Genomic DNA, 17,342 nt, shown 5'->3' with positions numbered 1-17,342 from the left:
CAGAAACACTTGAATTAGGCCTGCTTTTTAAACCCAGATGATTTCATGAGGTCCTTTCTAAGTGCCCTGAGCAAGCCATGTCCCTCACGGTGACTATCTGTAAAAGAAGCAGAACACCACAGACCAAACACAGAGCTGCCTAGAGCTAGAAGGAAAAGGCAAGTATGGTCCTCTCGCTCACTGCATGTGATGAAGAGGTGTGTACATGCATCAGTGGAGTGTCAGAAGTAAGTGAAGGACCTGAGCTGAGCTGGGCTCTAGCTGGGCAGGATAGAGAATCAGCTCTGGCTTCACTTAGGAAAAATGGCATAACAGCATTTTGACACCTTTAATGGGCAGAAGACCTAGTGAAAAATTAATGCTATCACGAGGAGAAAAATGCTTTCTAAAGCAGAAGGTGTTGAGCAACTGTCTCTCTGAAAAACTAAAGCAATTATTGTAGCCTGGATCTGGTATTTAGCAAGCAATCTGTCATCAGCTCAAATGCAGAAAGCCACACTCTGACTATCCTTGCACGCACAGTACAGTGTCTGTTTTACTGGCTTGTTAGCAGTCTAGAAAGGACCAGAGAGGTAATTCACCAAAGGGTGTCTGATCTCTCTGAAAACCCTGAGACTTTCTGTGTTGTAACTCCATTCACCTCAGTGCTGTTGCATCAGAGATAACCTTGGTCTTCTTTCTCTCCAGTTCGATTTGGGGAAGCACTAAAAGCCTGCTGTGTAATTCTGGTGTCCCGAATCAGAAAAACAAAGGCAAAAGTTAATAAAAAGGAGTATTTGGTGGGCTACACTTTAAAGGTCTAGGATTCATGTGGTTTCTCGTGAGCAGCAAAAAATCCTTAAATTTCACTCCTAGTACAACCCCAAATTTTTACATAGCAGCAATTTCTATGAGACTATTTCCTAGCTGCAAATCATCTCAGAGACAAAAAGAGGTAGTGGTACCCTCTACCCACACAGGTTTACAGAACTTAAAGACATGGGAAATACCTTATTTCTTCTGTTTGAAAGAGGGAGCTGGCACAATAACTCATAGCTTTTCCCAGAGTTGTTTCAAACCCATTCTGCTCCCAGTTTAATAATCTCTTGATGAGAAGAAATTTCTGCTCCTGTGTTTGGCTTGAATGCAAAAGGCTATTAGACAAGCCTTGGTGTGAAAGCTAGAGGCTATCTCTAATCTTGCAAGCATTTCAAATTTTTGCCACTGGAAGCCACCCCAGGCTCTTTATTTCTTGCTCTACTTTTTCCATTCCTTTATCACTTCCATCAAATAATCAATTGTCTCAGTGACAAGAAAATTACTCAGACATTACAAAATAAAAAGCACATCAGCCATAAATCTGCACTTGGTGAATAGCCATCCTTTCAATCTTAATGAAACAGAATGATTTCAAGACCATTTTGAGTGATCTGTACCATTATCAAGATGGTTAAAAATCCCAAAACATTTACTAATTGCATATTCAAACTACTGTATTGGTCCTAAGTTTTCTATTCAGGTGGCAATTTTTAATGATTAAAAGGCACAAGAAAAATAAAATTCTTTTTAAGGAGAAATGCTCATAGCAAAGTAAAAGGAAGTCTTCTTTCATGCAGCTGAGCCTTTAGCAATCAGTTTGCCTTTGCCACACAAGCATTGTGCTTGGAGCATGGAAATGCTATTAAAAGAACTTGGTTTGTGAGGAAAACCCGCAAAGAGGGATTTCCTCATTCAGGAGAGAAATTGCTCATGGACAAGAAAAGTGTTTAGGGACTGTTGGCAGACTGAAGAACTGGAAGAATTCTGAGTCCCACCAGCAAATAGGAGCTCATCCTTCCAACATTTCACAGAGCAACAGCAGAGTGTAATGACAAGAAAGGCAACTGTAAGGTGTTTTCTTTTTTTGTTTTTTGCTTGATGGTAGTGGTTATTTTTTTGTTTGTTTTATTGTTTACTAGACCTTTTTAATAATTTCACTTTTCTTGTTTCCATAACATACTGTTCTCTTTCCCCTAGTTGTAGAAAAAATGGACAATGTGACAGGTGGCCTGGAAACGTCCCACAGAAGATATACAGAAAAGCTCACAGAGGTGGAGAGTGATCTAAAGAAATTAGGTAATCTATGCACAAATAAAGTCTCTTTGTATTATGGCTCTGGGGTGTTCTCCTGGTAGATAGCATCAGGAGATTTGGCTAAGAAATCTCTGCCTATGACAAGATACAGCGTATCTACTCTAGTTTCTCAAGTGCTTGGGAAATCACTTAAAAATAGTTAACATTGGCGCTACTTAGGACAGCATTTTAAGCATGCTTCAAAATTTACAGTTCCCACTGAAGTCACTCTGAAATCATTTATACTTAAATAAACAGACACTTAAAGGTTGTCCTCAGGAGAGAATCTTTTTTGAGGCAGACATGTAAAACATAGCAGAAGCTCTTCCACAGCACAAGAGATTCTACGTAACATTAAAATCGGTTCCCGAGTCATCTTGGTGCTGTTTTAGCAATTAAGCTTCAAAACTGAAAGCCATTTTAAGAGTTGCACAAATAATCAGTTATTCAAATTCTTGTGTCTGAGGCAAGTTGATTACTCCCATAAAATGTTTCTTAATCATCTCAGGGAATACAGGACAAAGGTTGTTATGAGTTCAGGTCTTCCATGTCCTATCAAAGTTCTCAATTTGCAGGAAGACAGAAAGTAAAAAAATCATTCTACTCACTGAGTGTACATTTTTACCTTTCTTGTTATACATACACTTACAGTTTATATGATTATTTTAATATAAATATTCATGTGCACATACACATGAAATAAATTTTGTTTATCTTCATAAACTATATATTGGGACATGTATTTCTAGGAAAAATTACTTGCTTGCAGCTTGATCATAAATTTTTACAACTTTTTCCCCTCAGAAAAAGAGCTGCCTTCTGAAGTATTTGCACACTGCATTTCATTCAAAGACATGGGGTAATTTGGGGACATTTTCTTTTACTGACATACATACAGAAGTAAATGTAACTCCTTAAAGCATGTGCAACCTTTTGGGTTATATGTGGGTTATTATATTATGCTGATTGAATTTTCACAACTTGGAGCACCTTTGATTCATTCATGCCCACACATTTTACGCACTGCTGGATGGATGGCTCAGGACCATCAGTTCCCATTCAAGTGGACTTACCATGGAGGAAATTACAAAAGTTCTGGAGCAATGTGTATAGGAGACAGAAAGGTAAGAGAACTACTGCAGGGCCAGAAGCATAACAGCCTTCAGGGATTAGCTGTATGTGGACCTGGCAGTTGTCAGAGCTGTATGAGGAACACAATATAATTGGAGCTATAGCCAAGAGGTAAACATAGAGTCAGAGCTGAGAAGATCCTGGAGTGAGACAAGTGTCAGGGAGAGGAACTGTGCTCGGGAAGATGTCCATCCATGAAAGACTCCATAAACACTTCAGGCTGAAGTCTCACCATTTGATGTTCACCATCATGACTCATCCAAACACACCAGACAAAAGCTCCATACACAGCTGTATTCACAGCAGTTTATGAAAACCATACTGCTCTCTCTTGGAGTCATCTGAAATAATGAACTTCAGACTGCGTAACTCATCAATATTGCTACACTTAGATGAGGACAAAAATATATGGACTGTGAGTAGGAGAGTGAAGTGATTGAGGTCAAGAAAGGGAATCTTCCCTGAAAGCAAGTGTTGACTGCTTATTTCCTTAGTTTCTATGTCCTGGCTGATAGGCTGTGCAGCCTCAAATGCTTAATCATACTCAGACAAACTTCCAGAAGTATTCTGTAGGGCAGTGTAAGCAAGAGCAGAGACATTTCTCAGTGATTAAAGGTTTTGCCTTCCTCAAACTCAGAACATGAGGAAACAATAACAGCAAAATAACTGCCATTAAAAGCAATAGTAATATGTTAGAGAGAAAACCAGAAATACATCATATCCTGACATATCTGAAGTAGCCTGCTGGCAAAGCTTTTGTCACTGACCCAGGTTATTTTAAAGTATTAGAACTTTTTTAAAACTAAACCCAAGATTTTAAAAAATGGAACTAAATGTACTAAATCACAATGAAGATATTCCACCTGACACAAAAAGGAGGAAGAAAATATGAACAGCTAAAAGAAACTTCTGAGCTTTCAGCAAAATCCAGTTGTAACTTCAGAACATACACTTACAGATACCTCTTTAATGTTTTGAATTCTGTTTATCGTTCAGTTTTCATTCAGAATACAGCACTAGGTGATTACATATACTTACCTGTTTCTAATTGTAGTTTTTCCTATATGTGATGATAGAATCACCTTTTTGTTCTCCTGTGCAAGTCACAAGATCTTCATCAATTCCTCTTTGCTTTTTTTCTCTGTCTAGTGACAGAGCTTTGCTCAGTGGTTTCTCTTTTCTGAAAAAGATAGCACAGAAGTGCTATTGAACAGTTTGGCAACCGCAGTGTACTTAAAATACAATGTGCTGCTTTATACTGTGTTTAAAAAAACCCTCATCCTAAAACCTTTCAATTTTTTTTCCTGTACAACAGATGACCAAGCTGGACAAAAAGCCATGAATACTAACACTGAACTGTCTAGCTTCAGATCTGACATTCTGGCTCTTCGTCAGCAGCTGCATGACATTGCAGAGAAAACTACCAGAAACAAAGATACACTGGAGAAGCTGCAAGAGTCTGGAAATGCGTTAGATGATAGACAGAGCCAAATGAAAAGTGCCTTAGATAGTAACTCTTTCATGATCATCAGTGTCAATAAGACTCTTCAGGCATATACTGGCTATATCAACAATCTTCAACAAGACACAAGTAATATCCAAACAAACCTGCAAAATCAAGTGCATTCTCATAATGTGGTCATCATGAACCTGAACAACTTAAACCTGACTCAAATACAGCAAAGAAATCTTATCAGTGTCCTGCAGAAGTCAATGGAAGATACAAGCTTGGCTATTCTAAGAATCAAGAATGACTTTCAAAATCTGCAGCAGGTTGTCCTTCAAGCCCGGAAGGACACTGACTGGCTTAAGGAGAAAGTACAAAATTTACAGACTTTGGCCGCCAACAACTCAGCATTGGCAAAAGCTAACAATGATACACTTGAAGACATGAACAATCAGCTCAGCTCCTTCAGTGGGCAAATGGAGAACATCACCACAATTGCCCAAGCCAACGAACAAAATCTAAGGGATCTCCAGGAACAGCATAAAGGATATGAAAACAGAACTGCTGCCAAATTCAGCCATCTGGAAGAACGGTTACAGGTCTTTGAAACTGATACAGTCAGTATCATTAGCAACATCAGCTACACTGCTCGTCATCTACGGACACTGACTAGCAATCTCAATGAGGTCAGGACAACTTGTACAGACACCTTAAGTAAACATTCAGATGAACTGATTTTTATGAACAGCACACTAGCCAATATTCGCTTAGACTCTGCATCTCTCAAGGTGCAACAGGATTTGATGAGGTCAAGGTTAGATGTTGAAGTTGCCAATTTGTCAGTAATCATGGAAGAAATGAAGCTGGTAGATTCCAAACATGGCCAACTCATCAAGAACTTCACTATCCTACAAGGTATGCAGCTTCCCTAATGATGCCTATAAAGGTCTGTGCTGAATTCCTGCTTGCATTACTTCTTTAGTTGTGTGGAAACTAGTGAATGCTGGTACAGAGTCTTGGAGTTTTCCATTATCTAATCCTTAACTTTGGAAATGTATGTGTAGCTTGAATTTTCCTGACTAGCTTTTCTATGCCTTCTTTACATAGCTAGAATAGGTATGTTATGAAAGAAGGTTCTGACTTAGCAAAATTTTACTCTGTCTGACTGACTGGATCTGCTTTTGATTTAGTTTCTAAAATAAGTGAGTGAAGGTGTGGAACCTCAAGAAACCAATCCCCACTAAGCAGGAAATGGATAAAAAATATATGTTGGACTATTCCCAGAAAGGTCCACCCTTACTGAAAAACAAGTTGCTATTTCACTTTAAGCCAGTTGTTAGTCTGCCAGAAAACATCCTACTTCACTTAGTTTTTAATCCTGGGATATTTTATTTTCTCCAGAAATAAATGGCATCAGGTTTAGGAGGTTTCTCCCAGCCAAATATTATCCCAAATGAAAAGAACGCTCATATTTCCAACCTGATGGGAACCAGTCAGGCCTAAAACACTAATCACAAATATAAATCCATTGCTCCAAATAAAGTAAGGGTGAATTAGATCCAAGATTACATGTCAGTAATCTTAACCTTTGTCATTTTAACCAGACCTAAATGATTATAGTTTGGGAATTTATCTCTGGAGGAGTTTAAATTATGTAGATTGGTTGTGGAGACACTGGGGGAAGTAGGTATTGACAAGGAATTTGCTCATCCATAATTGGAATCCAAAATTGTTTTGTTGTTTATTGCTGTCATAGTATTGCCATTTCCTGTTGTGGGTATTGTTCTCTGTTCTATTATAGCTGGCCAGTTAGCAACTAGTACTTCTGGTCTTTCCCACAGTTGGCCTATTGCTGACTATCCATTGTTTTTCCTCTTCTTGACATCCCATTATTGACAGAGCAGCAACTGGGTTAGGACAAAGACTCCTGGGGTCTAAGAACAGAGAGATGAGACTAGAAGGAAAAGGGAGGGTGGCAGAGTGAGGGAACAGGACCATCAACACGCAGGACCATGTGCATCAATGGCACGGAGTGTGTCTTGCAGGCACTGATGCCTTGGCTGGTCACCTAGGGGCATGGTGTCACTGTCCAGTTCATATGACAAGGTGCATAAGCTTATTTTCTTCTGTATCCTGTGTTGCATGAAGATTGAGGAAAGAGCAGTGGTGTATAGGACCCGGGAAGCAGATGTACTGTTGCAAGCACTGCTGGAAGTAGGTCTTAACCTGGTTTATGTCTTGCTAAATATCCACTGTCACTGGTCTGAGATATATTAAACAAGGACCCCACATAGGAATTTTGTTTTGTTTTCTGCACATACCCCTATTTTACATGCTTACCTTGTTTCAGGCCCTCCTGGTCCAAGGGGACCTAAAGGTGAGAGAGGCCCTCAAGGTCCTCTTGGCCCTGCTGGCCTAAAAGGACAAAAGGGAGAGAAAGGAGAGCCTGGACCACCAGGATCTGCAGGTGAGAAGGGCCCACCAGGGCCAGCTGGGCCACCAGGAGAAAAAGGAGGGAAAGGTTCAAGAGGATCACCTGGCTCCAAAGGTCAGAGAGGTTCTCCTGGCAAGACGGGTCTGCCTGGACCAAGTGGAGATCCAGGGCCACCAGGTCCACAAGGCAAAGATGGTCCACCTGGGCCTCAAGGCCCACCAGGATTTCAAGGCCTGCAAGGAACTGTGGGAGAGCCAGGAGTACCAGGACCTCGAGGACTACCTGGACTACCTGGAGTCCCTGGGATGCCCGGTCCAAAGGGCCTACCTGGCCCACCAGGGCCACCAGGTCCAGGGATGCCAATGGCACTACAGAGTGAACCTACATCAGCACCTGAGGCTAATGGTAAGCTATCAACACACTGCATGCATCTTCCACTGAGATACAAGTCTATGTAGCAGACAGTGCTCACCTCCTAGTTACTGGTTCAAATAACTTTAACTACCTTAGACTAAACCTCTGGGGTTTCAAAAAATCATCATAGAATCACAGAATAGTTTGGGTTGGAAGGAACCTTAAAGACTATCTAGGTCCAACGCCACTGCCATGAACAGGGACACCTTCCATTAGACCAGCTTTTAAAGCCCCATCCAACCTGGTCTTGAACATTTCCAGGGATGGGGCATCTGCAGCTCCTCTGGGCACAAAGAGCCCTGTTAAGTGAAGCCATACCTATTGGTCATCTTCTGATGACCTGGAACTGATTTAAGTTAATGTTTACAGCTAAACAAAAGGCAGTAGTATTGTAAGTAATAAATAATTCCCTTGATCACACAGTTTAGACTTGGTTTTACAGAGTCAGGATCCTAATAAGTAAATTCCCAAACTATTTATAAGTTCTTCAGGTAGCTGCATGTTGTAGATGGATGTGGGTTCCACCACTTATTATTGGCCCTATTATTGGCTCGTTGAGCTACCAATACCAGGCTTAACACAAAAAATTCACATCACAGGTTGCTCTCCTCATTGGAAGAACTATACAGAAAAGTGCTACTACTTTTCAATTGAAAGAGAAATTTTTGAAGAGGCAAAGTTATTCTGTGAAGAGAAGGCATCACGCTTGGTTATCATCAACAACAAAGAGGAGCAGGTAATTACCTTCTCTTTCTGTTTTCCAAGGAGAGAGTTCAAAGTTGTTTAACATGTGGAAATCACACATTAAGTGGGGAGCTGAGAGCATCACGAATAAACACAGTGAAGTAGGCACAGTGATTATTTTTTAGCATTTTGCCCACCCTCTGCCTGATCAGCAGCTTCTCCATGTGCAGAAGGGCAGCGTGAGCAGAGCTGGTGCTGACCCTGAAGGTGGTGGGCACAGAGCAGTCAGAAAGGCTGCTGAGAATTGTAGGATCTTTGAACCTTTTAAGATGGAATCCATTATGCCTTGCATATTATCCAAAATGTATTTTTGCATCAGTGAATATAATTTATTTTTGGGTCACACTAGTCTTAAGATGCATGTATTAAATCATATTAATGTTAAAATCATTTTTAATCTGACTATAAACCTAACTATACTTTTAGTACTATTCAACAGAGCAGTGGGATGTCAAGATACAAGTGCCTACTCTCTGTGGCTTTTTCAGTTTGTATGTATAAGGTGTTAGCTGTGACTTTATGTCAACCTAATTTTCATGCCAAGCTGTCTCGACCTCACATGCAAACACTGCAATGGATTCTAGTTTGGGCAAGAGATCACAAGGTCAACTCCTGAAACATATCTTCAGGTTAGAAAAATTTCTCTGGCCCTTCCAAGTCTGATAATAAGATGCTCATGAAACCAGTGTAGCTGATGGCCTCCAAAGACAGTTGTCTGTGTTATGGACTAAGATCTTTCTTTCACAGCAATGGATAAAAAGGCAGATTTTTGGGAAAGGCAGCTTCTGGATTGGACTAACGGATTCAGAGAAGGAAAATGAATGGAGATGGCTGGATGGATCCTTACCAGTTTACACGTATGTAAATAAAAAACAATGCTACCACTCTTGCTGACACTTCCAAAAGCAGCATCTAGAAATTATGCAATGGATCCAGATGGTTGTAGATGCCAGTTATTTAATCTGTGACTGAGGGTGTTCTTGAACTTTTTTTTTCCTCTCTCCCTTCTCCATGCACAAGGCTTTCTTTCCTTGCCAGGAAGAAAACTGAATGTTGAATGAAAGAATCACATAACTACACAGAGCAGAGTTTCTTGCCAAAATGTTTGCTCTTGACTTTTATTACAAAGTTGAGATGGAAAGCACAGAGAGTTTTGCTGTCTTGGTTTGAATTTTCCTTATTTGCATTACAACTGGCTATAAATAGAGTACTCGTTCTGATAAAAAATGACCAGTCTTTAGATAAAGCCCTAATCCAAGTGGAAAGCATTAAACATAAGGAAAATGCATGAAATGAGGGTGTCTATGTTTTGGCCAGCTGAGAACTGAATTGGCAGCTCTCCAGGAATCCTAGGGCTACACCTAATTTGTCCTAAATGGAACAGATTGCAACCACTCAAATTTTTAATACTGAGGAGTAGACTAAAGAGTTTATAGAGTTGACCATGCTGTGCTTCAGAAAAATAGGCCACAGTCAGTCAGATGTTATGAAATGATTAGCTGTGGTCTCACTGGTGTTCATTTAGATGAAAAACATAGAAAAAGTCAGATGCATTTCCAATGAGCCATAATATTTTCCCATTTTTTCTCCCTCTGTGTTTTCAGCTTTCTTTCTCTTTACAGCAGCACTGTGACTGATTCCTACTTCAGGTGCTGCTTTCAATAGGTTTCCACTACATGATGGTTTTAGGTGTTCAATTGTAACCTTAGAGCTGTCAGTTAGTGATTTCCAAAGTATTTCATTACTTCTGGAATGCTGTGTGTCCTCCCAGGTGCCTGGTTGGATGCTGTGTGTCAGGCAGGAATGTTTTTAGCTGAGCATGGATTGTGTCAGCCAGGAATCACAAGTTCCCTTCAACAACCTGTTTCTTCAGGAAAATGGAGCTTTTAAGTCCTGAGGTTGGAAGCATTTCGCACTCATTAAACAAAAATAGGATGGGGAAACACTTGATACAAGATTTTTTACGTGACGTGTTCAGTTTCACCATCAAAGCTAATGATCTTGAATTATGTGTGTATATATACTATGTACATTCCTTATAAGTCAAAAAAAATCCCCTCCCATCTGAGCATGTGTCCCTAAAACACATATATCTTTGCTGTTCCTTCCAAGATGCCCATCTCAGTGCGGTCAGAGGGCTGAGTGCCTTTGCAGTGAGTGAGGGCAGGGTGTTGCCCTCTTGGCAGTACCTACGAGCCCGTGGGCTCTTCTCAGTCCCATCTGCTGGCAGGAACGTGGTGTGCAGGTTTTGCAGGCTTGGAGCAATGCACATGGAGCATGGAGCACTCCCACTGTGTGTGCATGTACATTCAGAAACTAAAATAAAGTTCATGGGTCTAAATTTAGGTCTCTGAGTTTTGGCAGCCTGAGGCTGAATAGATTCCCTTCTCTGCAATACATCTGTTTTCCATTTTCAGCAAGAGTCAAGTATTGTTTGTTTCAATGCGTATTTCCCGTTCAGAACAGATCTCATGATGTTTTCGTTAATTTCTTGTGGTGAAAAACTGTCATGTGTGCTGTGTTGTGCAATCATATCTCTTGCTTTTTGGTTGAAAGAAACTGGAAAACTGGGCAGCCTGATAACTGGAGTCATGGGCACGGGCCAGGGGAAGATTGTGCCGGGTTGATTTACGCTGGGCTCTGGAATGACTTCTACTGTGAAGATGTTAACAATTTCATTTGTGAAAAAGACATGGACAAAGGTAAGCATGGCACTTGGTTTGATTATTTCACCCTATCCTTAATAAATGTCCCACAGCTAGAGGTGAGAAGATCCAGGCTAAATGCTATGGCAGTGCCTTGATGAGAAGTGCACGTGGAGCCCTTCTGCTCAGATCCAGCCCAACATGCACTTTTGTAGTACTCTGTGGGATGCAGGTGCTGGTTTTACTGCACTCAGAGAGAGAAGCCTCCTAGCCATGTCATGCTCTGCATCTTACCATCTCCTGTGGACTTTAAACATGCCTGAAATTTCAGGCATGATTTGGCACATGCTCCAGACCCTAACCACACTGGAAGCTATTTTTATAGGTTCAATGGCCAGACAAGGGGGAAAGCTGCCTTAGGATGGCTCAGGGACCACTCATCAGAATGCACAAAGACTCTGTTTTGAAAGTTTGTGCAACAGGATGCACTTGGTGACTGCTAAGGTCTTAAAATTCTCATCACTGCCAGGATATGTCCCATAAGACTGAGAAGCTGAGTCCACAGACCAAAAGCAACTCATCTATTGCAGCTGGAGTGAAGGACTCATAAACTGCTGATGTGTCCCAGCAGCCACCCAGATGATTGCCACAGGGCAGCTCTTTCTGTTGATACAGGCATTGCTGCAGTAGCAGAGGGCAGGTGGTTCACATGGCTGCTTAGAGCACAGCTCCCCATCGTCACAGATCTTGGTGTTGGTTGTGTTCAAGATGGAGTTCTGCCTGAAACATTATCTTCTCCAGGCAACCTGTTTAAACATTGCTTTGCCAAGGGTGCCTGGCTGCTCCAGCTGGAAACCTGTCGGCTGAATTTCAGTGACGGCAGACCTAAGTGTCAGCTAGAGCCAAAATTGCATCCCATCCATAGAAATGCCCCTAAAACAAAGCAAAACAAAACAAAATGAAGTGCTGAACAAGCTTTGTGTGTGTATAACTCTCTTTGGATGTTCAGAGTGAAGGACAGTGTGTAAGTAACAATGTAATTTGCCCAAATGTAAAAATACATTTGTTATTTTAGGAAAACTTATTTGTTTACAAATATTTATCCTCCAGGACTTACAGGATCTGAATAGGACTCTGCTTATATTTTTTACAAACCTGTATCTCTGTAAGTTTTGTTTTTGGAAATTTGTTTAAACTTCACAGGCTTTTTACAGGATATTTTTTTTCTCTTTGTTTTTCTTTTTTTGTCTCATACCATAGGGCAAGTATTTGGAGTGTAATAGGCTGTGACTTTACAGATACCTACATATTATGGAAATTTATGTAAAGAAGAAAATTTGGGAGAGAGCAACATTGACTTCCAAAATTAAATATTAAAAAAAAAAAAGAAGAAAAAAGCAAGCACTGAAAACTGGTTTAAAAACATAAAGGAATTCAACAGCAACTCTTCTCCAACTTCCTGCAATTATTCAAGGCCTTTCAACCCACAGCACCAGGAAATACCGTTGGACTAATTCTGTTATAGATTTTCTCCCCAGCCAGTAACCACATACATAAGAAACTTGTGCCTTCTGAGAAAAGACATTCTGAGTAAGACTGTTGGTCATTCGTATAGAAAAACATATAAAGCAACTGTGTAAACAGCTGTTTCATTTGCTAAAATCCCAAATGTAGGAAAATTATACAGATACACGAATATATAGATTTTATATAAATATATATATATAGTCCAACTCTTATCAATAATATGGAATATACTTTTAAGAGCTTTTAAAACTTTGTATTTTTGTACAAAATATTTGCTTTTTACAATTGTTCTCTTTTTTACTGACTTCTTTTTTTACAAATATAGTGCACAGGGGCCAAAGAAAACAATAAAGGTACTAATAATTCATTAATGTTTGCTGTCAGGCCTAGCTCAGCTATAGAGAAATATTTTTCCAGTTAGAAATATTTGTACTTTCCCAGATGATTTGTTCTGGTTAAATAACTTTTAAAGCAGATGTTTAGATAGTGTTTTCCTTACTATATGCAGTCTCGTCCGTGTGTGTAACAATTAAGTTGACTAAGTACTGGATACTCATTGTAGCTCTGATTACAGCCAGTGTTCCATCGGGGTACTATGCAAAGAACAAGCTAATAACAGCTTTTCCTTCCTTCCTTCCTTCCTTCCTTCCTTCCTTCCTTCCTTCCTTCCTTCCTTCCTTCCTTCCTTCCTTCCTTCCTTCCTTCCTTCCTTCCTTCCTTCCTTCCTTCCTTCCTTCCTTCCTTCCTTCCTTCCTTCCTTCTTTCACCATGCTAATAAAAGCTTTTCTTTCCTTCCTTCCTTCCTGCCCACCTTCCTTTTTTTTCAGCCTGACTGCTTTCCTGCTTGCTGCCTGCCTGCCATCCTGCTGTCCTACATTCCTGCCACTCATGAGAAAATGCCACAGAAGTAAATCACCAACTTTTAAGAATGGTTTTGAAATGTTTTCATTCCTTCTCCCTCCTCATAAGGAACTCTACCCCAATAGGTGTTACACATACTGCAGGTCAAGCCCAGATGAGGGACTTTATGAAAACAGAAACAAAGGAGCTGCACACACTGAAATATGTTTGTTTTTAAGACAGGTTTCAAGATTTGGTAAAAAAAACATGCCATACTCAGAAAAGTCTAATAAACTTACACTTCTCCAAAGTGCTTTGTAAATTGATCTCTCTGTTTTCTTGGGCCAGTACTTCTCTCCCAAACAAAGTAGAAAATAAAATATGCTGCAAAACAGAAAGAGGTCATATCATTACCCAGCCAGTTTCCTCCTCAGTCCCATGAGCTGTTGTTTAGGCAGCAGTGTTGCTTATCAGGAATTTAAAAAAATAGCAGTTAAATTCATCAGCAGAAACCCTGGCATTTGTTCCCAGGTTTTAGACTCTTTGCACGGCCACATGCTATACAATGACGGAAGTTGTTTTGGCATCTTGGGAAGGAGAGCTGTTTTTCCATTGCCTCCTGACCTGACATTTACCTTGGCTGAACACAAAAAAGTTTGTTGAAATACTCCAGCTCTGTTAGAAAGAGACAAGATTTTGCACTTCAGATTTTCAAATACTGCTCCTAAGACCATCCCATTACAGACTGCTGCTTCCTTGTATCTCACACTCCCTCCACTCTTGTTAATTTTAACTATAATTTTCTTTTAAAATACACAAAATGTTACATTTGGGAATCTGTCCTGTGGGTACAAATTAGATATGAGACCGGAACAAGACGAAAATTGCCTATGTTTAACTAAAAGTGAAAGGTCTGTGTATTACAGCTGCAGAAACCATGTGTTACCATCCTGGGGCAGGGCTTTTCTTCAGACAGGCTGGATTTCCTGAGACTTTTCTTTTGGCTTTTTCATCAGCTTTTGAATACAACTCCATTCTGCCATATACCCTGTCATGCTGTACCTAGGACTTGCATGTAGATACATGCTGTAGAGTTTGCATATATATTTACACAGTGTCTGTGGAGAGAATGATAAACTGCTATTTTTGGATAATGAAGTACAAATATATAACACTGCATGCTCAGAGAGCCTCCCAAACCCTGGTGAGCAGAGCCTTGCAGAGCCACACTGAATTAGAAGCACTGCTACCTTTGTTTTGAATGCTGAGCTGAGTGTTCAGGTGAAATAAGGCAATTCTGAGCATCAGCCATGTTAAATTACATTCTTCCTGCTTTTTACTGATGTTGCAGATTTCTGTCAACAAAAGAAGTTTAAGCCGGAGCTGTACTTCTTTCTTGCCACAATTTCATCCTTCTCTCCCTTCAGCGATAGCAGTGATGGTACATATCAAGATCAGGTGATCCAAGTGTCACCTAGTGTCCTCCAGTCAGAGGACTGACATGCTAAGGACACTAAGAAACAAAACACGACTGGGCTCACGCTCTCCGTTCACACATTGGAATCAAAGACTGTAGCTGTTAGACAGAACTGGCTAGAGAAGGATGCTGCAATTGCGTGCCTGGCGTGTCCAGTCATCCTTAAAATATAGCCTGAGCAGCCAGGCGGGCTGAGACAGACCTTCCTCTAGACCCAGTATTCCTGCAGGAGGGAAACAGTGGTGTCAAATGACAACAAAGATTGAAATCACTGAGAGGACCGAGAGAGTGTTAAGACAGCTCGGGAACCTGTCACAGAAAGGAGGGGTTGGCAGGGATGCAAGCAGAACACCAGAATGAGCCAAGAACTGCCACTCTTTAATATGCAAACATCCCCATTAAATCTGCTTTCTGTATGGTTTGAGTGATACTGCAAGTTGTATGGAAAGTTTTAAGTGATAGGAGATTATTTTGTCCCAGCTCGAGTTTTGGCTTATCCATGAATACTGTCATTTGGCATACTAAGTACACATTTCCATCATCCTTTTGCTTGTTTTACATCAAAAAATGTGAGTTCATATACCCTGGCAAGCACTGGGACTGTTGGAAGAAAGGGAGGGAAAGGCAGAGAGGATGCAAAGTCATTGTGATTTACATTCAGTGCTGAATTTCTTAATGTCATTTCTGACTCGTTTCATTAATTTATTTGGAAACACCTTCAGCTGATTAGAGCTTATAAATCTCAAACTCTCATTCCCTTTGATGTCTATAAATAATACCTGCAAATGTTCCAATAAAGGAATCACTAAGTGGAGACATGGAAGTGAATGTTGTTTACTCTGTGCATGCTGGTATAACCGAGAGATGTGGAGATCAGAGATGTGATGCCAGAAGCATTCATAGGTATGAAAAATCAAACTGATGAAAATTATTTCCACTAAAGCCTTCCTTCTCACTTACACCATCCTAGTTCTAAGCATGACTGTGGCTATCTTATCTCTTAATTGCAGGTTTTGTACCTTGTTCTTGCAGCACCTAAGTGCTAGGAACATGGTTTTAAAGATCTGAGCTGAATAAGACCTTTAAAAAGAGCTGAAGAAGCAAGAACTGTCCCAGCATACAAAGCACCTCAGATGAACCCCCAGGTGAAGGATGTCTTGAGTAGAGTAGGATCAGACCCTACATTAGCCATTATGGTGTCTAGCTTAAACTGGCTGTTTGTAATGGCTAATCTGATCTCACTATTCCTCTCTCTCAGATGTCTGACCTCTTTTAATTTTCTGTTCCTGGAAAGTAGCCCCTCTGTTTTTAGCAACAAGCAAGAACTGGTGTCTGATCACTGGGAAAGCAAGGAACTGGTCGGAGGGCAGCCACTGGCTGTCAGAGGAAACTGCACTGCAGCAATTAGGAGAAAGGTAGCTGAGTCAACTCACATGTGAGAAAACAAAACCACTTTTCCCCAGTGCAGCTTCCTTGCTTAAAGGAAGCAGCTCACACAGCTGCAGCATCCAAAGGGAACAAAATGTCTCCAGCTTCAGCCTCCAGACTTGCTTTGTTTTTCTCCCTCTCACTTCTGTGGGTGTCACTGTGCACGCTGGAGATGTTTGCTCCTCTGTGAACACCCAGCTGTCCCTGGACCAGGCTCTGCACTGTCATGTGCATGTGTCAGGGCTCACACTGGTAAGAAACCAGCAGTGGGACAGCTGCCCATGCTGGCACTCCTCCCTGCTGGGACACCCTGGTCTCCCCAAGGCCTGGGCAGGAGAGGGAGGAGAAGGATCCCAGTACTTAACCCACACTCACTCAGAGGTACTTTGGACATCTATGGGAAAGCACAGTGCCTTATGGACAAAACCCTTGTTCCCCAGAAAACAGGCCTTCCTAAAAACAGAGCCTATTTACTCATTCACCAACTACACCTCATTTTTTCCATGCTGTTCAGAGAAAAAAAAAAGAAAAAAACTTGGCTTAAAAAATTTTTGAAAGTTCTCATGTGTTTTCTTTCGTAGGGTGGAATACATTTGTTTTTTCTTTCCTTCTGGCTCAGAGATGAAAAAAACATTCTTTGATTTCTTATTCAAAATAAACTCAGTGTAATGCTCCAAACTTTGTGTAGAGATTTCTTTCTCAGACCAGAACAATAAAAGCAAATTACTAGGTAAATAATGCTCTTTTTAGAGAAGATCTTGCCTGCCATGAGGATGTTCTTACCCCGAGAGCTTCCCAGAGGCCTGCAAGTATTGCCAGCCTGATTTTGAGGAGGAAAAGGGAGATTTTCAAGAATGTGATTAATTTCAATGTCTCACTTTTGGGGATTTTGTTTTCGTGTGCTGGGGAGGTGATTTTTAGAGGTGATTTTTTCCAATGAAACCAACATTGGCATAGAGCAAATTAGTTTTTGTACACCTCAGTGAGATGAGTGGACTTTTGGCTGGTAAATTAGACAGAATGGTGTCTTTCCCACACCAGCATGTATATGGGAGGCAATGATTTCTGCTGCTGTTTTGGACAGCAGAGCTGTGTGATCACAGCAGAGCAACATCAGACCAGCAGAGACCAATGTCCTGTGTGTATAAGAGTTAACAGATGACA

General features: G+C 40.7%; 1 protein-coding gene across 1 annotated transcript in view; it reads left to right on the top strand.

Moving 5' to 3' along the window:
• Positions 1–12,292, top strand: part of COLEC12 (collectin sub-family member 12) — a gene marked incomplete at its 5' end in the record, with an annotated part of 85,224 nt that extends 72,932 nt beyond the window's left edge. Inside the window, 7 exons of the mRNA XM_009073895.1 lie at positions 1,996–2,094; positions 4,538–5,584; positions 7,020–7,508; positions 8,117–8,253; positions 9,009–9,118; positions 10,818–10,963; positions 12,167–12,292. Coding sequence (XP_009072143.1) covers positions 1,996–2,094; positions 4,538–5,584; positions 7,020–7,508; positions 8,117–8,253; positions 9,009–9,118; positions 10,818–10,963; positions 12,167–12,186 — 2,048 coding nt within the window. The remainder of the gene's footprint in view (positions 1–1,995; positions 2,095–4,537; positions 5,585–7,019; positions 7,509–8,116; positions 8,254–9,008; positions 9,119–10,817; positions 10,964–12,166) is intronic.
• Between the last annotated feature and the right edge of the window lie 5,050 nt (positions 12,293–17,342).

The sequence above is a fragment of the Acanthisitta chloris genome, unplaced genomic scaffold, assembly GCF_000695815.1.
Source record: "Acanthisitta chloris isolate BGI_N310 unplaced genomic scaffold, ASM69581v1 scaffold9444, whole genome shotgun sequence".
Taxonomy (NCBI): Eukaryota; Metazoa; Chordata; class Aves; order Passeriformes; family Acanthisittidae; genus Acanthisitta; species Acanthisitta chloris.
Note: the sequence above shows the minus strand (reverse complement) of the source record. Positions and strands in the feature narration are given on the sequence as shown.